This window comes from Pocillopora damicornis, chromosome 2, assembly GCF_964200805.1.
Source record: "Pocillopora damicornis chromosome 2, jaPocDami1.2, whole genome shotgun sequence".
NCBI classification, from domain to species: domain Eukaryota; kingdom Metazoa; phylum Cnidaria; class Anthozoa; order Scleractinia; family Pocilloporidae; genus Pocillopora; species Pocillopora damicornis.
In genome coordinates this window covers 5,873,192-5,894,734 of record NC_142671.1, presented here as the reverse complement: position 1 = coordinate 5,894,734, position 21,543 = coordinate 5,873,192, and the positions used below count along the sequence as shown (strand labels likewise).

General features: G+C 37.5%; 5 protein-coding genes across 5 annotated transcripts; 3 read left to right on the top strand and 2 right to left on the bottom strand.

Moving 5' to 3' along the window:
• Positions 1 to 424: 424 nt before the first annotated feature.
• LOC113665596 (QRFP-like peptide receptor) lies at positions 425 to 3,342 on the top strand. The gene has a single exon (XM_027181315.2). It carries the CDS (start codon positions 1,285 to 1,287, stop codon positions 2,431 to 2,433), a length of 1,149 nt encoding a protein of 382 aa, XP_027037116.2. The 5' UTR covers positions 425 to 1,284; the 3' UTR covers positions 2,434 to 3,342.
• An 867-nt stretch (positions 3,343 to 4,209) lies between these two features.
• On the top strand, positions 4,210 to 6,407 carry LOC113665597 (QRFP-like peptide receptor). The gene is made up of 2 exons (XM_027181316.2): positions 4,210 to 4,424; positions 4,545 to 6,407. The coding sequence occupies exon 2, from the start codon at positions 4,602 to 4,604 to the stop codon at positions 5,724 to 5,726; it is 1,125 nt and encodes a 374-aa protein (XP_027037117.2). The 5' UTR covers positions 4,210 to 4,424; positions 4,545 to 4,601; the 3' UTR covers positions 5,727 to 6,407.
• On the bottom strand, positions 6,159 to 10,548 carry LOC113665611 (uncharacterized). The gene is made up of 4 exons (XM_089198438.1): positions 10,105 to 10,548; positions 9,366 to 9,501; positions 8,471 to 8,635; positions 6,159 to 7,698 (listed from the first exon to the last, which is right to left on the bottom strand). The coding sequence occupies exons 1-4, from the start codon at positions 10,468 to 10,470 to the stop codon at positions 7,133 to 7,135; spliced, it is 1,233 nt and encodes a 410-aa protein (XP_089054564.1). The 5' UTR covers positions 10,471 to 10,548; the 3' UTR covers positions 6,159 to 7,132.
• Positions 10,549 to 11,404: 856 nt separating this feature from the next.
• LOC149049659 (uncharacterized) lies at positions 11,405 to 14,564 on the bottom strand. The gene is made up of 2 exons (XM_089198440.1): positions 14,441 to 14,564; positions 11,405 to 12,997 (listed from the first exon to the last, which is right to left on the bottom strand). Exon 2 carries the CDS (start codon positions 12,928 to 12,930, stop codon positions 11,899 to 11,901), a length of 1,032 nt encoding a protein of 343 aa, XP_089054566.1. The 5' UTR covers positions 12,931 to 12,997; positions 14,441 to 14,564; the 3' UTR covers positions 11,405 to 11,898.
• Positions 14,565 to 15,521: 957 nt separating this feature from the next.
• On the top strand, positions 15,522 to 21,285 carry LOC113665598 (ATP synthase peripheral stalk subunit b, mitochondrial). Its single transcript, XM_027181318.2, has 10 exons — positions 15,522 to 15,602; positions 16,154 to 16,190; positions 16,319 to 16,371; positions 16,658 to 16,729; positions 16,999 to 17,069; positions 18,539 to 18,631; positions 18,912 to 19,037; positions 19,393 to 19,470; positions 20,399 to 20,500; positions 21,098 to 21,285. The coding sequence occupies exons 1-10, from the start codon at positions 15,569 to 15,571 to the stop codon at positions 21,152 to 21,154; spliced, it is 723 nt and encodes a 240-aa protein (XP_027037119.2). The 5' UTR covers positions 15,522 to 15,568; the 3' UTR covers positions 21,155 to 21,285.
• Positions 21,286 to 21,543: the final 258 nt, after the last annotated feature.

The window sequence follows — 21,543 nt, the reverse complement described above, 5'->3', positions numbered from 1 at the left end:
CAGCCAGTCAGTTGTTTTCATTTTCTGTCTAATTCCACAATACGACGCGACATCCTCTGAATGACGTCCGTCGGGCAAAATTTAATGGAAGTATTTTGGATTCACTTAATCCAGGCCCCTATTCATTTAGTTTTAACTTGTTTGATGAAAGCTTTGTTGATATCGCATCAGACAAAGCTTCGATGAAGATACGTTGTGTTTCTTGTTTTCCCGCTTAGTCAGCCCTGCAGTGATGAGTGAATTAAATCACTGAAGGAGAAATGGGATCTCTTTGGCGTTCGCTTTCTCCTTCAAGTATACGAGACAAATTGTCGGCTTGCAAACGCATATTCTTATGATTCAGATTTAGTTTTAAAATTATTTGAAAAAGCGAACGAATTCACAGCCTCAACTAGAGCACCAGAATTTAATCGCATCATTTTTTTTGCGGAGAATGGAAATCGAAACACCTGCCAAAAACTGCTAGCATATAAAACAAATTGAATTCAAAAGGTTCACGAAATAGATGTTATCAAGACGAGACTTTTCGATTCTTCAATATATCAGTCTTAATTTGCATAATTTTTCTTTATTTCTTCCACCTTTGGTTTGCGCAAATATTACAGAAAAAAGAATGGATAGACTAGAAATGAATGTCGTGGTAAATCATTACGACAATCATTATTTATTTCACAATTCACACTAACGTAATTTGATCCTCTTAGTTTACCGGTGGAAAAAAAAGGAAGACTTGGAGGGATTTTAAGAGCATTTTGGCCATTAATAGTTTAAAAAAAAAAAAATTTCGTGACAACGAAGTATTACTCTCACGGGAAATTATTGATATTAAACCATCTCTAACGATACGAGCAGTTTAACACACAGTTATTGTTTTAGATACCATTTCACAAAAGTTCCGGCTTAAGGAAAAAGCGAAAGTAGAAGACACACTGTTCCGTGTTTAAGGGAAAACGGGAGATAACAAAGAGTCCCTCTAGAATATCTTAACATGGCCTCTTTTTGGCTCTCGAACTGTATATGTTAGCTGCAGTACGTGATGTTAAACAAATTCGAAAATGTTGATTTTAATTTAACTGCGTGGTCGATTGATATTATTTGAAATTCAAATGATCCTTCGGAAGAATAAATAAACAATTAGATGTTCTCCAGCGGTCAAATAGTCAGGCTGAAAAAGCGGGTTTGTTTGCCAAGATTAACAGAAACATCTCACATTTAGCTAAAGAGAGGAAAAAACAAGTGCAGAACGCGGTGGAAGTTACAAAGGGAGATCGTCCGGAAGCCACAATGGAAAAAGTTGGTGAAATTTTGAATGACACAAGAAATCGCGTTATTGACAATAACTCAAGTGCAAAAAATACAACATTGCCAAGTGTCTATCCAGAAGATTCATTATTAGCGGCAATTTTCAAATGCTTGGCTTACAGCTTGATAGTTGTTTTTTCTGTCACTGGTAACTCTCTGGTCATAGCAGCTTTCAAGCTCAATGTCGACAGGAAACTTCGCACTGTTAATAATATGTTCATTGTGAGCATGGCTGCCGGAGACTTGCTCCTCACAGTGGCAAGTACACCAGAGCGAATCACAAGAATTCTGGCTGATGAGCAGTGGATTATTGAAGGGAACTGGGGAGTATTCCTGTGCAAGACGAGTAATTATTTGGAAAAGCTTTTCATGAATGTTTCAGTGATACATCTAGCGATGATTGCAATAGATCGCTTTCTAGTTGTGTACTTTCCCCACAAGAAGATTATCACAGCGACAAGAGCCCGTGTTATCATTGCCATCGCTTGGTTAGGATCCGCTCTTTACTGTGTCCCTTTGTTTTATTACGCCAACTTGCTGGAGGAACACGGAAAAATTTACTGTAAAACGCGACAGTTTTTCAATAATTGGAGAGTTTGGTATTTGTTCTTCCTGTCACTGATTGTATTAACACTGTTGTTTGTAGTAACATTGTACGCGGCGATTATCATTCGACTTTGGTGTGGGAAAACGACCGAGATCGTGCAAACCCCTATAAAACGCCGTGTAAGTGCACGAGTTAACAGGCGTGTTCTCAAAATGGTGGCCATGATAGTGATTGCCTTTTATTGCTGTATTCTTCCTTATTGGGTCGGTTGGGTGTTTTGCTCATACCATCGCAGTGAGCTCATTTGTAATGATACCTATGTATTTGTTGCAATTTTCCTCATGTATGCAAATAGTGCGGTTAATCCGGTCATTTATGCCTTTTTCAATGATACCTTCAGAGTTGGTTTTCGATTTATCATGAAGACGTCCAGAAGATGTTGTTTTAGCTCTAAGAACTTGAGTACGGATACGGCACAAGATGAATTTATAGGAAGAAACCGGAGCAGTAGAAAATCAAGCGAAATCCCATGCCAAGAACTAAAAGAACTTAATTCTAAAAAGCATTCATGCATATATGTTTAGGGCCGACTTAGGAAGTCTTCCTATTCCGGTACAATAGATGAAAGTTGTTAAAGCATTGATTCATTTACCTGGAGAAAGATTTTTTCAGGTTCATGATTATTGAGAAACATGTGTTTTGAAAGAGCACTCAGAGAAAGCCAAAATGTTTTCTTTTTTCGCAAATTCTGGGTCTGAACGATTAAATGAAGCCGAATATCAGTATTCATATGTTAAAATGGCAGAAAAACGTTATCATGCAACATTGCGTGATGTCGGTCTACCGACGAAAACGACTTGATATTATCTTGAGGAAGAGCATCGTGCTGAAATTACGGTCGGAAGACGATTTATCCGACGTTCGAATTAATGATGATTTAATTGTTCTAAGTCATCCTGTGTAGGCAGATGGGGGGTTTTTCATGTCTTAGCTCTCATTGTTTGCAAAGCTCTCTTCTCAAGAAGCCAAAGTGTTTGCCAAATAATAAGCAAGGTTGGAAAGAAGAGAAAACCAGGATGAATTTGCAAATGTGTCCTCTTAGACTATAAGGTCTGATTATTTAAACAACGTTTAGCCGTTTTTAACGAAACTGAACATTTGTTATTGTGAGCAGTGTCAAGTGGGCTGGAAGCAAACAGTGGAAGGACATTTATTTGATTCAATCAACCCACTTATAGAGGAAGCCTTAGGCCGACTGTTTGCGTAAAACCTTGGTTTGAGTAAGCCGGCCCTCAAAGTGCAATCTGATCCAAGCTTAGATAGATCTAGAATGAATGTTCTAGGAGGTGTGGGCAAACTTGGCATTAATTAGCCAACTTTCGTGGCACGACATACACATTGCGCAAAAGTCAGCTCATTTTTTTTTTATTTTTGTCATTACACAATCGAAATTTGAAACAATTAAATGATATCAGACCGCTGACGTTGACACTCTCGGCGGGAAAACCTTCAGTCTATAATCAGCATCACACCCAGAATCGAAGTGTGCGCAAGCGCACGATCCAACAACTCTTACCCACAAGACTCTCTCCTCTTAGCCTGTTTTGATCAGAATGAGACATAAACCCAAGAATTAGCATTTGCTTTAATATGTTCATTATAGAAGCCTCAGATAGAGAGTGAGGAAAACCAACAAGGAAGGTTATTGTCTCGATGTCAATTCGTCCTTTAATGCCAATAGCAAGGGATGCGAACAGCAATATGATATCAAGCCGGATAGAATTTTGAATCATTCCTCATTGACAACACAAACATATCATACTCATTCAACCCTGACATTGTTCAGATAGACTGGAGCAGCAGGTTTCCATTCAATTCTTGGGAAATGATTATATCTCTTTATCACAATGTGGATTATTGTTTTCAGCGATTTGAATCAGTTAAGCAGAGTGATTGAAACAACTGATTTAAAAAAAATTATATTGTTAAATTTTACCCCTGCAAGCTCTTGCAGTTGAAAGATGAAATCGAGGTGTAGATTACAATGAAGACAACTACTCGACAGGTTATTTTTCCGGTAAATTTGTCCACATCTCTTAAGGGAATCACACATATTCTCTCGATATGCGTTGCGGCGCAAATGGCAGAAGTCTTGATTTCATATTAAGGTACCAATTTAATTAATTTAATCGCTATCTGCTTCCAGAAAAGTGACGATGTGCTCAAATGTGATTAATACACAATTGAATATTCGCTGTTTTCCTTTTTCGTCTTTGTCAGGTGTCACTTTTCAAACCTAACAGTCAAAATCCACGCGGTAATTGAAATCCTTGAAAAACGTGGTTGGAGTTCAGATCCCTTTTAACCTGATCGAAAGCAAATACAGGAACTTTTATAAAGATGCTGCTTCCCACAGAGATTTCCTTTATTCATAACATCTACTTAATTTCTGGGCCATTTTCCAATCGTATTAATAATAAATGTTTGTCTGAGGCGGAATGTTAAATGTGTAATTTGCCTATCGAATAAGAGGTTTTCCTCTGTGCAAATATTTTACTAAATTCAAATTCTGCAGGTAAGTGGTGTGATGTTGCTGGAAGACCCATCGTGGTACCAAATCTGTGATGAAATATGACTAAGAGCAGAGAATCAGCAGTTAAATACGTTTAACATTTTACTTTTTCATTTTACTTAGTGAAAGGAGAGGAAAAGTGGTTAACAACAGAAGCACGCGAACAAGAAACGTCAATCTATGAGAGCCGGAAGGACTACATTGTGGCGGGAAATGAATGATCTTGGCACTGGAAACACAACCTCGTCCCCGAATATCTACGCAGGCGATTCGCCTATAGAGAAATCTTTTAAATGTTTAGCTTATGGTGTGGTTGTTGCACTGTCTGTCATCGGTAACACATTGATTATCTTTGCCTTTAAGCTTAATATTGATGGAAAACTCCGCACGGTCAATAATATGTTCATTGTGAGCATGGCTGCTGGAGACCTTCTTCTCACAGTGGCTAGCACGCCAGAGAGAATCACAAGAATTCTGGCTAACGAGCGATGGATTATCCATGGAAACTGGGGAATATTCTTGTGCAAGACGACCAACTACATGGAGAAGCTTTGTATGAACGTTTCAGTGATTCATCTGGCAATGATTGCTATAGACCGGTTTGTGGCTGTTTGTTATCCCCGGAGGAGAATCATTACAGCGAAAAGGGCTCGCTTTATTATTGCAACCGCTTGGTTTGGTTCAGCTGTTTATTGTGTCCCTCTGTTTTATTACGCAAATTTGTTAGTGAGCAATGAGAATGTTTTCTGTAAAACGCGACATTTTTTTATCAACTGGCGAATTTGGTATTTGTTTTTCCTGTCATTGCTCGTGCTAACACTGCTTGTTGTGGTCGGACTTTACGCTGCGATTATTATTCGTCTCTGGCCTGGAGAAAGAGGACCCAGAATCCGGATGTCATTCCGAAGCCGTACAAACGCGCGAATCAACGTTCGTGTTCTCAAAATGGTAGCCATGATAGTTTTTGTATTTTACTGTTGTATTTTACCCTACTGGATCGGCTGGGTATTCTGTTCGTATTATCGCAACGACCTCATTTGTAGCGACACCTACGTGTTCGTGGTAGTTTTTCTGATGTATTCCAACAGCGCATTCAACCCAGCGATTTACTCGTTTTTCAACCATAATTTTCGTCGGAGCTTTCGTTTTATTCTAAACAAGCTGTGTAAATGTTGTTTTACCAACAGAGCGCTTTACATTCAGCCAGAACCGAAACCAATTTACGTCATTGGCAGAGGTTTGCAAGATTGTGAGGGAACCGACAAGAAGACAGTGCAATTCATTTCCATCCAGAATCTACAGTGACATTGACATGAAAATCAGCAATTTGCGCAGTAGAATTTGTTAAACTTATCCTGAAATTTCTTACATTAAAACCAACAGGGAACGAAATTATGCTACTTAGAATGAAATGAAAACGAACCTCCTTGATGATCCTAAAGCAGTTTTGTCACCCGAAGTTTTTCGTCGTAATTGCATCGTATGTATCATGGAGGTAAAAAATCATTGAGCGGTCCGGGTTGATTGGTGATACTCCTGAGTGTATGTAATAAATACTAATCAAAATTTGAACAGTTTTGTTAGAAGTCATGAGAAAAACTAACGAATTGACAAATACATCATGCTCTCTGATATTTAGTAGGATTTGAGAGCAAATACGAAACAGCCTGATTAAACTAATTCGAACGACGTGGTTGCAATTTAGTGAAAGACGAAATTTGCAAAAAAAGGTGAAAATCCTTTATGAATGCTGTTTATTATTGGGATTGCAGACTTAACAGAGATTTATACTAACATAAAATCCTTAACATAATTTGAGTTCAAAAAAATATTTAAATCGCTATTATTGAGTTTCAATCTACAACTTCCTGTTTACTAATCCTTACTGTTATTAGACTTCAGTCGTTTCTGTTTCTAGAGTTGAATAGTTCCACCATTGCGTTGTGTATCAAAATAAAGCACACTCAATTAAGGCTTGAACGAGCAGAATAGTTTTTCGCCGTTTGATTCTATCTGGGCCTTAGGCCGCAAAACAAGCGCAATTTTTTTTTCCGTTTTTCAGGCGAACGCAGGCAAACTCGAGGAGAGCACACGTGCGAGTCACGCGTTGGGATTGGGGCACACAAAAAAATGACAAACAAGATACCGGTAGTTTTTCGTTTTTGCGCCCCTCCCCTCGCGGGCGACTCACACTTCGCGTCAGCCACGCGCTTGCCTTGGACTTAAAAAATGCAAAAGACTATCACGTCTGTCCTGCGGGCTATTTAGACCTTGTTATACTCTTCAGGAGAAAATGAAAATAAGTGGTCGTCTTATTTCCTTTTGGTTTTCAAGTCTGACAAACATTGGTGTGTCAATCTTATTACCATTCCTAATTCTGGTTTTCAAAGCGTGAAGCACTATTTCTCATGAACGGGATGCGATCTGTCGCAAATAGCAACCCAGCAATATTCGCAGGTACTCTTCGACTGAGAGAAACGCTGTACGATTGAAGTGTCTCGCCTAAGAAAACAGCACAGTGACCCTTCCAGGGCCCATACTCGGTCCTCTCTTTCTGAAGTCCTCGGCACTAAACTACCGGGTTTCCTACTTAAGGCTCACGAGTTCCAAAAAAAAAAAAGAATGTAAAAGGACGCAACATTAGTACAACAATGAGAAATGACAGCATAACAAAGGTAATGGCGATAAAAGAAAGTCTCAGCTCAATCAAATTACCGAGCATAAACTTCCCATTTGTCTCCTCGCGATAGAGAATTCACGCCACCATGGTCATCGCACCAAAATTGCCCGGGTGGACGAAAGGAAAATGCTCTCATGTCCGATTTCCAGTCAGCGACAAGCCGGTAAATCCTGTTAGTTCCATGGTGTGAATAAGAGCCCCACTGGTTCATCTCCAGGACTGTGTCATTGTAGGCCCCCCACTTGTCACAGTTGTGGGACAGTGTGGAATTATCATCCGGGAGTGTATCAAAAGAGTCACATGCTGTAGCTGGTTTGCTGGGATTTTCCAAGAAATACTCAAGTACCTTATAGCCGGCGGAATCGTTTTTTGTCATGACGTGGAAAACACTGTCCTGTTGTTTCTTGAAGCAATACCACCGAAGCTGATGAAAATTGATTGCTTGTCGAAGTTCTCGGATTCCCATGATCGAAACGAACACATAGTCGTCCGTATAGTTTGAAATAGCAATATAGTTGCTAACCATCTGCATGGTCTTAGTTGAAAGGTCAGAAAGATTTGCCGGAATTTTCGTGCGTTTTAGTAAAGTCCATCCACCTATAACATCGTGAGGGATAAACCACAATACAGTTAAGATCCAAAAAATTACCCTGAAAAATAAACATTGGCAACAAAGAAAAACCTCAAGACAGTAGCCAAACACCAGGTTTAAAAGGACACCTCAAAATGGGGATTGTAAAACAAGGAAAATGCAATAGTTGTCCACATTTGAATAAAAGGTTTTGTGAAAATAGAATTGAGTCAGACAAGATATGGAAATGTATGCATGAAGCAGTTTACAGCTTTTCAAATAGGAATGGGCTCAGTTACTTCCGCTGTACAATAACTGTTCGAGCTTTGTTTGTTATGAAAATTCAATGAAGCTAGCTCTCTTGCCACATTATTTCTTTGTCTTTGGCTTAACAGGCTTCGACCTAATCGGGCCCTCTAATGGATAAGAACATACCCCATAGGCTTCTTTTCAAAGTTGTGTTACTGATTAGCCAAGTGAGTGAGTTTGCTCGATACGTGACTTATTCAAGCTTGCTATTTGGGAGCAACAAAGTCTTCAAATTTTTATACCTTACAATTGCATATTTTAGTCGTACTTCAGACGTGAGGGTTTTAGCCAGTTTCTGGTGCAAGAATTTTTTTTGTGAAATTTTTGTCCAATATTATTAACCTGTGACAGTTATAATTTAGCAGTACGTGTTCCTAGCTTTTGTCCAAGAGTCCAACACGATAACTTCTTTAAATTTTTTAACTTCAGTTTTCACGCCTCAAGATTTTGATTCAGAAAGAGTAGATCAAATCGTTATAACTGTCTTACCTCCATCAGTTGTCATGTCACAGTACACTACAAAAGAGTCCCTGGATGCTCTGGGTGCAATCCAGTACTCTCCATCCGTCAGCAATTCACCCCGCTTGTCTGCAATGTCCTTGCAAGATAGTCCTGGATTGCTCCTATGGCTTCCTAAGGCTTCCACTTCGTCGCCTGAGAAGAAATCATGGTTACTTATCTCAGACACTTAGTTAAGAAAAAGCACCTCATGCATATCTTTTTATTGGTCTTCTAAAAACACTGTTCGAAAAATGTTTCTGATATTCGTCGTGAATTAGTGTATCACGGATTCACGTAATACAACGTAAATGTGCGTTTCATATGAGGAACAGGTTGTTGTTGTTGTTTTTTTTTTTCTTGCTTTAAATTTAAAGGGGGAATTATTTAGGACTTTTTTTGTGAGCTTATTTAGTCAGACACCAGATGACTCGCTCATGCATGCCCACCAAGACTTTTGCTACTTCTCATCCTGTGGAATCTCAGTAAAAACTGAGATACGGCCAACATTTTGTTCAACTAGGCCCATTAATTTGCATGCAAGGTAACATATTTTTCTGAGTTATACCTACACTTGTTAATTAATTCCTAGCAAACGTGAAATGATTTTTCTCCAAAAGTGAATTTTTTTAAACCAAATAAACTCTTTAAGCGATCATTTTCTAATTACTCCAATTTCTAAGAGCGCACTTAGCTTGTCCTCGATTAGAAAAGAAGTGCTTGACTTAGATTTTTTAGGGGCCACCTATAATTTTTTATTGTTTTTGCTGTCTGATTTCATGATAACAAAATAATTGGAGGCCATACCTATTCATCCTAGGGCAAGACCAGTTCTTAAAAAGTATAATTACAACGTGCTACCGAAGTATGAGCGTTGAAAACTTACCGGCGTACGAAACACTATTTAATTGCTGACAAGTGTTCCCTTGATAGCCAATGGGACATAGACATTTATAGATTCCGCCCTTGTAATCAGGAACACACTTCCCTCCGTTTTTGCATGGGAAACGTGAACAAGGCGTCTAGAAAAGGTAAAGTTTTAAAGCGTTTACCATAAATCGGCTGAGTCATTGTTCATTGATTAATTTGCGTTTTCACGCTCTACACTTTAAGATTGGTGTGCAATTTCTCTTTACTGTTATTTACTCGTTTCCTTTGGTACCGACAAGAAGAATTTTTTCAACAATCGAGAGCATCTTCCGTTGGTGATAATTTCCTTATTTTCGCGATCGTAATGTTTGATTTAAGGGTAATAGATGGGTAATACTGTAGAGAGGAATTAGATGCTATACAGACATATCTAAGGGTTTGAAAATCTCCACCTATCGTTAACCAGCTCTAAGTAATAATCGTCCTTTGAAAAGGGAAGTGAGAAAAGATTCTTATTGTTGGCTTTGCTTTCCGCATGTTCAAATTTTAATACCAGTGTGTCGCGTTTCATATCTATTTTATCTAGAGAGGAGATTAAATCTTCGTCCAAGTTTATTTGAGGCTGTTGATAAAAAGTAAACTAAATAAATGTAAAATGGGGATTTCGGTGGAAAATGTTCTCGATAATTCTCTTGTCGAATACGTGCGCATCTGAGACAGAGCAATCTGCACGACTGATGATAACGATTACTTACCAATTTACTCCAGTGGTGAAATTCCTTGCTGCGCTTGAAATGATGTGGGACGTTATACAGACCTTCAGACAAGAGCTCGCACAGAATTCCTGCCCGGTGCAATGATGCTTCCTCTATATTGAATGATAAGCACGAGGCAAGTCGTGCACATCTCAGGGCACACTCGCTAATCAAACCCACAAAGAAGGTCGAAAGTTTCCCCACATTAAGGAGATGGTTTTTGTGTTCGATAAAGTACGAAAATACTTCATTTGCGCCAATTGATAACCGAGTGTTGTCATTTTCTTTCATTGCAAGTATTGTGTATGTTTGTGTACCACAAATTATAGCGCACGCAACGACAACGATGAATCGAAGAGGGGACATTATTAGATGCGGCAAGTCATTACTGTAAAGAACGAACAGTGTTAAACTTGTGAAAAGGCTTCACAAAATTCTGTTTTCGCACCTGGTCTTGGTCTAAGAGGCAATAAATGTATTTTTAAGATTCTGTTAATAACAATGTAAGCCAACAAAACTTGCTTTTTGTACTTCAATAATAGATCTTTCAAAAACAACTTATAAAGAAAGAGACCTAAATTGCCCTCGTTTTTCGTTATTGAAAACAGTCACAGCTATAAAAATAAATTCCTATTCAACAACAAAGGCCCTTGATGAATGAATGAAAACTGCAGCTGTCCATCTTTTGTGGAAATCGATGTATTGCTCTTTTATTTGAAATTTCTCAATTGTTGGTTGATGCGAGGAAAATTTTAAGAATTATATTAGGAACTGTTGTCATTCCTAATCCATAAGTGGTAGCTCAGATGAGTCGAAATCTTTTAAGAAAGACCAATCATGATCTAAAATTTCGATCACCGAATACCGTTAAAAATATCTTACCTGTCCTTCTCGCAACCTTTGTTTCAAGATACGTAACTTTAATTACAATTTCTTTCCATAGTGCACCATAATTGATTGTCTCCCTGCTGGAGTCTCAAAACTCGTATACAGAATCCGTAATAAAATTTTCACAAGTCATTCGCTCTCAGGTAATGCATATTTTTTACAGGAATAATCGGTACTCAGACAAACGGAACACCCCCCCCCCCACCTTTAAAAAAGGTGGGGGGGGAGGGCTGCGAAATAATTTAAGTCAAGTAATGCATGCTGCTGGTTTCCTAGTAGTCTATAAATTTTTCATTTAGGCAACCAATAAAACTACTACTTATTTGATGCTATCTTACGCTGACAAGGAAATTTTAAAAATGTATAAGGCAAGTCCATGTATCTGGAAAAATAGACAGGATATTCATATAGATTTATTTACAATTTTTAATTTTTATTTATTGCAGAAATAAAAATTAGGAAAATTAAGGTTTGTAACTTGAGACAAGAGTTTATAATCTCTTGCTTGAGATTTAGTCTACAAAAAATAAGAGAAAATTCAGCAAGAAATTTTTCTGCCTATTTCTAATATTCGGCTCCTTGTTGTACACAAAAAGAAATAAAAATTGAAAATAGAACGAGTAAGATGTTCTGTTGGAACAACTTATTTTCAGGTTCAATACAGTGTGCATTATAAGTATATTTTATGAAATTAATTTCCAAGAAGGAAAGTGTATTAATACTTTGTGAATTTCAGACGTGGTTGATTTAAACGGTAAAATGCCAAAAAAATAGGCCCTTTACGAGATCCCTTGTTTTATAACAAAGTTTGCAGTTGCACTAAGCCTCGTTTTGAAAATGAGGGAAAAAGCACGGCGAATGGTGGCTTTGTGTTCGTTGAATCGTTTTGGAAGAAAAGATTCTTGCTCAAAATTCTAGCTCGCTCTCAGTTGGTGAACCAATCCCCTCGTCGGTTGTTTGCCCACCAACTGACATCTCAGCCAATTCGCTAAGAGTATTTTTACTTTCCTTGTGATGTAATGGACTCCATTCAAGGGGTGAGGATCTGAACATTGATGACGCAGGCGTTACCGGGGGAACCGTGCACGAATTGCACAAGTGATACCATCTCCTTGGATTCTCTGGGGAATACCTCAGTGTCTCTGGAGAGTTCGGTAAGGGTGGAAAACTTTTGTGATGGTTCAGAACACGAAGAGGATAAAATTTGTAGGTGGGAGAGATGCTGGTGTAACGCTTTTGTAATTCTTCTTTCTCAGGAACTATCTTTCCTTTGCTTATCTCGCTCTCAAGTCCATAGTACTTCGCACACTTTGCGATGCAATATGTAGGGCCTTCGTTATCCCACGTTTTGTATTTCAATAAATTTAATTCGCCCCTTGTTGGTAAATCACGCGACTCGCATGGTCGAAAGCCACCGTTGACAAAAATATTTTGCCAATCAATGTCACCATTAGTTTTAATTGCAAATGGTGTTTTCTCAACTTTGGAGGGTGACGTATCTGTTAGGGGTGGTAGACGATTAACTTCGTCGCCTCTTTTATGGTTGCTCAGTAGCTTTGGAATCTGAGATACACTACTTACAGTCTGACTTGCCGAATCACTTGTGGTAGGTCCTTCTATGGCACTACCCGCGTCCAAAATTCGACCAAACAATTCCTCCTCTATTTTGCTATCTTCTCTCTGTCGTGTTTCATTAATATTGCCTGTCTCTTTGCCGCACTGTTTAACAGGATCATAACTGGATTGTCTCGTTCGTTTCACTCTCAAACGGACAGGTTTGCAATTCACATGTAATTCGGGGAGTATTGTACTCCCTTTGTCAAATATGTTGGATTTGTTCTGAGAGAGCAGTTTTGCCCAGCTGCTGTGACGCAGTTTCGGTTTACCAATTGATATTCCAGGAAGATGCTTTGTTGAGCTGTCATCGTGCGATTTCATCTCCCAATAATGTCAATTCTTCTCTGTTGTCTTTAAATTCTGCTTTTATCGTAGGGTTCAAACATATCTGTAGAAATAGGGAAAGGGTATGTTTGCGATAAAATAGCTGTTTAAGACATGCCCATATCTTTCCTGATATTAAAGGAAATTCTTTCCTAGTAAGGAAATGTTCATTGCAGGTGAGCTAAAATAAAAGAAATTGCAAAACGATGCCCGGCCTGAAAATTTAATTCAGCCTTCGACGAGAATCGAACCCCCCCTCCCCCACCCCAGGAACTAGTTGAGCTCTACTATCAAATGAGCTAGAAGCCACACGATGTTTGGAGCGAGGCACGGGTTCGAATCCCGTCGAAACCTAAATCTTTCCAGGCCTCTTTTCTGCAATTGCTTAAATTGTATCTCACTTGCGTCAATCATTTCCGGCTTCGTGTATTTCGTTCGCAGGTGGACATATGATTAATTTTTTTTTGGCAATTTTGGAATACTTTCTCTTGACAGATGCGGTTATTGATACAGATTTTTGGTGAGTTATGATCAGTTCTAGTTAACTAAAATATTTAAATCCCACAAGACTTGTATACACTAATTTCCTCCGCCGAAAATTTAAAATGTGAGCTCCGTAACTTTGTCGACCGATACAACTTTTGCCTAACTACCTATGCTGGACGCAAACTAAAGAACTGAAGAACTATCTTTCATAATGTATGCTTAGCAAGAAAAAAGGACAGGTTTTTTGTCGAGTACAGACCATTCCAAGTGTGTATAACTTGTGCTGACACTGCCCTCCTTCCCCCCGCACCACTGACACACGCTACGTACACACAACCGCCTTAAACAAAGCTAAGTTATTGCCTTCTCAGTTAATTGTAAAAATATATTTTATGTATCTCACAACATAAAAAACTCATTTGGGCTTTCTTGACTTCTCGCTTACTTAGACTTATCACGATAACAAGAATTCGTTATCAACCACATGAACTACTCTTCTGACCATAGAGGTTTCATGGTTTTTTAAATCAGTAAACAAATTTGAAAAGCTTGTCCCACCGGCTTGTGCGTTATCATTCGTTTGTTTTCATTCATTAAGTTGTCTGAGACATCAAACAATCTGAAGGTGTGTTCGTCAAAGCCTACTGTCGTCGGCAAAAATACCGACTTTCGACAAAATTAGAGCCTCAATATGTAGATATGTAGCAAAGAGATCTCAGTTGACTGAGCAGGGAAGCTCACACAGGTTGTTATTATTCGACTTTATTCATGCAAACAGATGATTGACTAAATTTTTTTGTCTAATTAAAGTCAACTAATTTTCAGAGGCCTCTAATTTATCTTGGCTTTTTTACGTAGGCTCCACTGTACTTCAGTGGTTTGAAATAAAATACCAAAGTGGAACAAAACCATACAAGAATCTTTGGATTATCTTTCTGTTCTACACCAGTCTTCCTAATCTTTTAATTGCTTTATAAAACTATGAAATTGTGTGTTCAATTTTGAATTACATTAGTCTTACCTTTTTTCAAGGAGTGTCTTGATACAGACATCCTAGTTTCTCTTCTTAGTTTGATATAGTGAAGAAAATTTGACTGTTGTCGTCACAGCGCCGTGTTCCATTTCTCCTTAAGTGTAAGTGACTCGTTGCTAAGGGGTAGCTTTAAGATTTTACACGCTTGATATCACAAAAGTAATGAGTCTAACAAATAACGCCTAATTTACAATTAATGCGATATTGCCTTGTTGCATACAATAGACCGTACAGTAAAAAAAGGCAATCGAAACACACAAATCCCAGGGGTTATGGCGTTTTTACTTCTCAAAAGAAATTAATCAGCGGGAAACCATAATGTTGTTGACTTAAAAAACTGTCTCTATTCAAACGTCTTTGGGGTATAATTTCCTCCTAATCTTACTAATACAAACATAGGTAATCTGTCCAACCGTGATCAGTGAAGCACAGTTAACTCCACACTGTGAAATGATAAAGGCATTATTGGGGGTATTGGTTTATAGTTTCTATTTTCGCGTGAGCCTGATAATGCTCACGGTCATTAGTGAAACTTGTCATTGAAAGCTTTCACCTTCTATTACTTTCGGTATATGATGTATACTAGAATGATCTAAAAAATATACTGGAATGATAAAAGTACATCGCATGTTACCACACGCATTTATGTCAGGTTTAGCTTTTCAGTGTAGATTTTCTGCGAATTTCTCGAATCACGATCATATCTGAGCCAGATTTAAATACCAAGACGGTTTAAATAAAAAAATGTTAATCGGGTTTTGAATCCTTCAACGAAAGTGGACAGCTTATTTCGGATCTAACGGCAAGCGCATTGTAATGGAGCTAAATTGCTCTTAAAATGGTTGAGGTCAAATAAAATTTTACCACAATTATCATTACAATCGCGATCGGATATAATTAATTTTTTTGTTTTGTTTTTTTTTATGCATACTTTTAACAGCTATTCTTAACGTAGCCTATAAATGTCTCCATGTAAAAAGGCTCTACTCAGTCATTCATATGTACACTGTGCAGACCTAGTTTTAAGAAGGCTTGGCTACCAAAACGTTCCCAGCACGCCTCGCAGCCTGACGTACTTTAGCCGGCCATATTGGAAGGAGTCAACACTGTACGACCATGATTTCTCGGTTACGTTTAGCCACCAGAATTGGTAAGTCTTTATTCTTGAAGTCGGTGATGCTTCTGAAAAGGTTTTAAGACTCATCCATTACGTCTGATTAAAATGGCTTTGTCATTTTTGTACGCCAAACGATGAACCTCCCGCACCAAAGCTGCTAAGCAAGTATTGGGTCGTGAAATTGACACACAATCTTTTGAAATTGTCGTTTGTACCTCTGTAACTGATGTATTAAATGTAGATCTAGACGAAGTTACTACTGCTTTTGACAAGCCTTTATAATCGTGTAGATCAAAGTCATACGGTAGGGGATAATATATTATTGTTAATGATTACTCTCGACTTCGATCTGAATTTATTATGCATTCTCTTTGCCTTTGCAGTAAGTATATTGCTTTGGTGGTCATAAACTTTTACATTAGTACATTTACCTGTATGTAAACATTTTATCCGGCGCAGGATGCTGTATGAGGCCTATTTTTTTGCACAATAGTTGATGTGTAGGTAAATTTGACCGAATGATTATGTATCGTTCCATTCGTTGCAGTGTTAATGATATTTACATGTATCATGTTGCCTCTTAGGTGGTGCAGCCAGGCTCTTGGCACATGCAAAACCAAGGTAAACTTTTATTTGATCTTGGAAATTGACAAAGGGTTTAAACATGCAACTTGCTCCTACCGCTTTTCAATATTCAGTTGTAATTACTAAATGTAGTTTGAGTTAATTTTTTTTTAATTCATTCTTAGTATGCCTGCCACCACAAGACTGATGTGTCAGGTTCCTGCCCAACAAACAGAAGGTAATGCATATGGTACTTAGCAGAGTGCTTTCATATTCAGTTTTAGATCAGTTTCAACATCTTGAGACATTTGAGTAAGGCTTATGAATTTCCCAGTCAGTGTTTAGTGGGTTATGTAGAACCACCATTATATATGAAAGTTTATTATAAACTGTACTTAGAGCTGTGTCTCAGAGATAGCCATGGAATACCTCCTTGAGTTAGCTTTGTTGAGTTGGTCATTTATGTTTATGTTTAGTTAAAATTTGGTGACAACAATTTAAGTTTGATTTTGTTTATTATTTAGATAAACCTCAGGAGTTTGGTCAGTTCTATAGAGATATCAGCAGTTTGTTGAAGGAGAAGACTGGGGAGACTGGTAAGACGAAAGAATGTAGCGCATATAGTTATTATTTTCAGTTATAGAACATGCATTTATTGTTCTCAGTGGCAGTTTGATAAAGACAATTAAAAGTTGAACTTAAGAATTGTTGTGTTAAGGGCATCAGTTAGCTTCACTTAAATTTCCCTTAGCTTAAAACGCTAGATTTGACCTTACCAACAGTCTAATGACAACTGCAGTTAGACCTTATACTGTAAGAAAGATACATGTAATTAATACTATCTTCGTATGTATTTTATTTTTAGGCCACAAACTTTTGGCTGGTGGATTCCTCACCTACATCCTTTCAAAAGAAATACTCATTCTTCATGATGAGGTGCTTATGCAACAGTGGGCATACCCCTCTTTTTTTATTTTGGTTGAATTTGTTCCTTGGTTACAATCCTTTTCTCTTATGTAGTGGTTGTCATTGTAATTTGAAACAGATGGAAATCTCTTGTTTGAACTTATACATACCATGGAAAAAATGAAACCGTAACAAATTCATATGTTATATTGTGTTTTAAGTTCATTCTTGGTCTAAAGTTATCTATCATAATGTAAAAGAAAGGAAAAGAGAATTATACCCCATTCACACCATCAAAACATGTCTTGTTAAACAAAGTTTAATGAAACCATGTTTAATTAAACATGGTTAACTGATCAACCTGTTCACACTGAACAACAAGAGCTGACAACAATGCAGCCTTGTGTTCATGCTCGGCCTCGTGTTTGTGTGATTGTAATTGACATAAAATGTTACAACATTATACAGTCACAACATTTAAAATGTAAACAAAATGGTGGATGGGCAAAATACTGAGCTTTTGTTTTGGAAAACACAGAGAGAAGAAAGCCGGCTTCTTCTTTGGTGTGGCATTTCCTGTCTTAGCACATTCTTCTTTGTAGCTTCTATAGGCACTTATCAGAGTGTAAATTCGTGTCTTGTAGCTGCCATTGTCTCTGTCTTTGTAGCCTGCAGCTCAAAGATATGCCACAATTTCTCGCCATGTAGGCTTTTTTTTTGTGCATGATTTTAGCTGGAGCTGGATATTCTCATCTCCCCACTTTTCAAGTAACAGGAGGGTTTCTTTGTGCTCCCAAACTCTTTTGTGCGTTTTGGTTTCTGCCGCCATTTTGAATGTGTTTTATTAAACACAATTGTTTAACTACCTTTCAAGGGAGTTTTGTTAAACACAGTTTTAGACGTGTTTTGTTAAATGTGCCTGCAGTGTGAACAGCCAGTCTTATTAAATCTGTTCATCAAAACAAATTTTTAACATGTTTAAGCTTTGGTGTGAATGGGGTATTAGACGAATCACACTGCTTTAGCAAATTGGAAACCAAGAAACAATTTTAAGTGCAACATATTAGTGTTGGTGTGTGTTGTTTATAGGAGTACTTTTAACCCTTTGGATCAAACATAGTCACAAAAAGAAAAGAAAAGAAATGACCACTAACTAAAGCAGCTCTTGATTGTTAAACAAGTTCTCCTTGTCAACACCGTAGGAAATGCATAGAGAAGAGTGCAGAACATCAGTGTGCATATTATGCACACTGATGTTAGGGTGTGAAGGTTTTCATGAAGATATGCAATAGATTCTTACACTGATAAGACAAACATGGTTTGGGGCACTTTATGCTTGTGCAGACTAACTTTAAAATTGCAATTCCTTGAAATGAATTGTTCACTCGCTTTTTCAGAGAGTTTCACTATTAACCATTGAGACCTGAAGAGTGTGAGAGTAAACACCTCCAAATAACATGTTACAGAACAGTGACAGCAATGCTAATGTTATTTTTCAGACTCTTCTTGCTGTTGTGATGTTCGGCACTATGTATTGGGTCTATTTACAAGTTTCTCAGCCAGTTGCAGATTTCCTAGACAGTTATTCTCAAGTGAGTCATGTTTACAGAGATACTGAGTCTTTTGTACACATGTTATGCTACTAATTCTGCTGCGTTGTTCAATGGTTGTGGAAGGTTGAGTACATGCCACAAATTCATTTCTCAATTGATCATTTGTTTTTGGGTGCATTAATTTGAAACTAAAATCCAAGCAGTCGGCCAAATCAAATGAATGAAAGCCAAATTTCAAAATATTTTAACTTGTAATAATTTTAAAAGGACTCAAGGTTGAGAAGCTGAAACTGTGACAATACATGTCAAATTTTCATAGGGAATCTTAGCTAGATTCAATGGATATAAAGAGAAGCGCATTGAGATGTTGACTAGCACCATTGAGGAGGCCAGCCAGGTTGAGTACCTGCATTCTGCCAGGACAGACATTGTGGAAATTATGAGGGTAAGATGGCTAAATGGTTAAAGATGGTTAAAATTTTTGTTCACATTATGTGCATGTGAACTTTACAGAACTTTACTGTTGTCTATTTGTATTGCTTGAATGTTTTTTCCTTGAAATTGATATTATAATAACCTAAGATTTCATCTTTTGATGAGTTGGTTGGAAATTTTTCTTTCTTTTTGTGTTAATGCGTTTAAAATAACCAACTTGCAATGCTCCAAGCTGAACTTTTTTAAAGAGACCATCAGGTGGCAGGTGTCCTAGGCAAGCAACATTTGGGATAAACTTCTTTATGCCATTTTGTTCATGGTATGGCCTTCATACATACTTTCTATTTCTTCATTTTTTTAAATAGGAAAATAATGCCATGTCTCTTGAGCTGAAGTATCGAAACAGGCTGCATGAAGTCGCTAGAGAAGTCACCAAACGCTTGGTATTTATCATTCTTACGTTTTTATGTATTGTTGACTGTTGTTGTAGGAATGTTGTGACCATTGCAGAAGTATTTTTGTGTCCAAAAACAAACAAACAAAAAAAGAATTTAAAACAATTTGATTTCAAAGAAAAAAAAATTGCTCCCTTGGGTAAATTTAGTTGTAGAGGATAGCCTACTTACAGCTGTGACTTTTTTTTTTTTTTGTGGTCATGAAAAAATAATTTTGCATACAGAACCATAACACGCAACTCTTTAAACCCTAAGAGTGACCAGCATCTAATTTCTCCATTAATTATCATCCCTGAATCAAAAATTAAGGTTACAAGAATCAGGGAAATGATCACCAGCTAAAGGAACTCTTGATTGTCCAACAAATTCTCCTTGTTGGTGCCTCAGGAAATTTATATAGAACTGTGAGGAGAATGTGCATACTGATGTCAGGGTGTAAAGAGTTAAATTGAGTAGTGTGGAGCACTGTTATGGGTCCCTGTCACTTAATTTGGGAGCTTGAAATGAAGATTGTGATAGTTACCTTTAGTGTGAGCTCTATTCTACTGAGACTAAGGGCAGATATACGTGAAAACATTATTTCCCAAAAAGAATAAGTAATCTTCTACTTCTTTGAAGTACACAGTGGCTTTAGTTGGCTTTCAGGAAATATCCATGCCCAACCTAAGGAAGGTCTTGAAAATTGTAGTGCAGATGGAAACCTTAAGGGCTAAATCTACAAGATGATCATAAGAGGGTAGTGGTAGTTCTCTAAACCAAAAAGTTGTGGATCAGTGGATTTCATTTCAAGCTTAAGTGGCAAGCAGGGGTCATTAGTAACTTTAAGTCAGGTAATTCCTTTGAAGTCAAAGCCAGTTGCTGTTGAGAAACTTAGGAAACTTCTCTTTTTTCTGTTTTTTTCATTTCTAATGCACAGGATTATCAGGCAGAGATTGAAGCTTTCCATCGAAGGAATGCTCAAGCACACATTGTTGATTGGGTGGAAAAAGAAGTTGTCAAGAGTATTTCACCTCAGTTGGTATGTATGGAAAACTGAAATGATTACTTTTGATTTAACAATAACTTTCTCAACATCTTTTTCCAGTTAGGGAAACTGGTGAACTGCAATTAATTTGGGCACTTGTGTAAGCCATCCTGGTAAAAAAGGTTGCAGTGTTGGCTTATCACTGTAAGGAATAGAGTATGATTTACTTTTGTTTCTTTTAATTGAAATTTCATTGGATTTTTATAATCCTTGTCAACCCTGGGTTTCACAAGTCTTTCTTTGCACATTGTAGTGAGCTTTGGGTAAAGGCTCAACCCAAAACATATACACTGTTTTTGGGGTCTGTTAAACAAAATCAACCTACCTAGTGAATGAAATGAAGAATGCTGAATGGAATCCAATTGTGCAAATCAGTGCATAGAACCGTAAGAAGCAAATGTGGCACTGAATTTTGGTGAAGTTCATGGCCCTTTTCATAAAATTTAGTGGTTCAGATTTTCATAGGAGACTCATGTAATACTCCTTGCACTGACAGGGTCTGGCATCCAGGCCAATCCTTCTTTAAAACCCTTTAAAAACCTTTGTTCTCAAGAAAAAATAACTGACTTTCATTTTCTGATCTTCTCACAGGAAAAGGAAAGTGTTAGCCAGTGTATTAGAGACCTAAAGGCTATGGCACCAGCTTGAAAGGAGTGTGGTTCATTACCAGATTTAACAAACATTGGGCCTACTTTTTGTGAATATAAATTTTTGTTGTTTTGATTGTAACCCTTGGGTCATAATGGCAACTCTGAAATAAAGATGTGATAATTTTAAAATTGTGTGCTGTCATTTCTTTTCTGCTTTAAGTAGTACTTGATTCAGTGATGATAAAAGTTTCTCTTCTGGAGAAAATACCAGTACCTATAAATATTTGGTTGTTGAGGCATTGTGTTCCATGCTGTTCCTCATCTTCTGTCAAGTTTTTCAGATTATAAATTATCGTTGAGTTGAATTTCATATAGCTTGTATTTCAACTTAACTGGGTTGCTACACTTTAACCCTAAAGCAAATAGTACAATACTCAACTATAACAA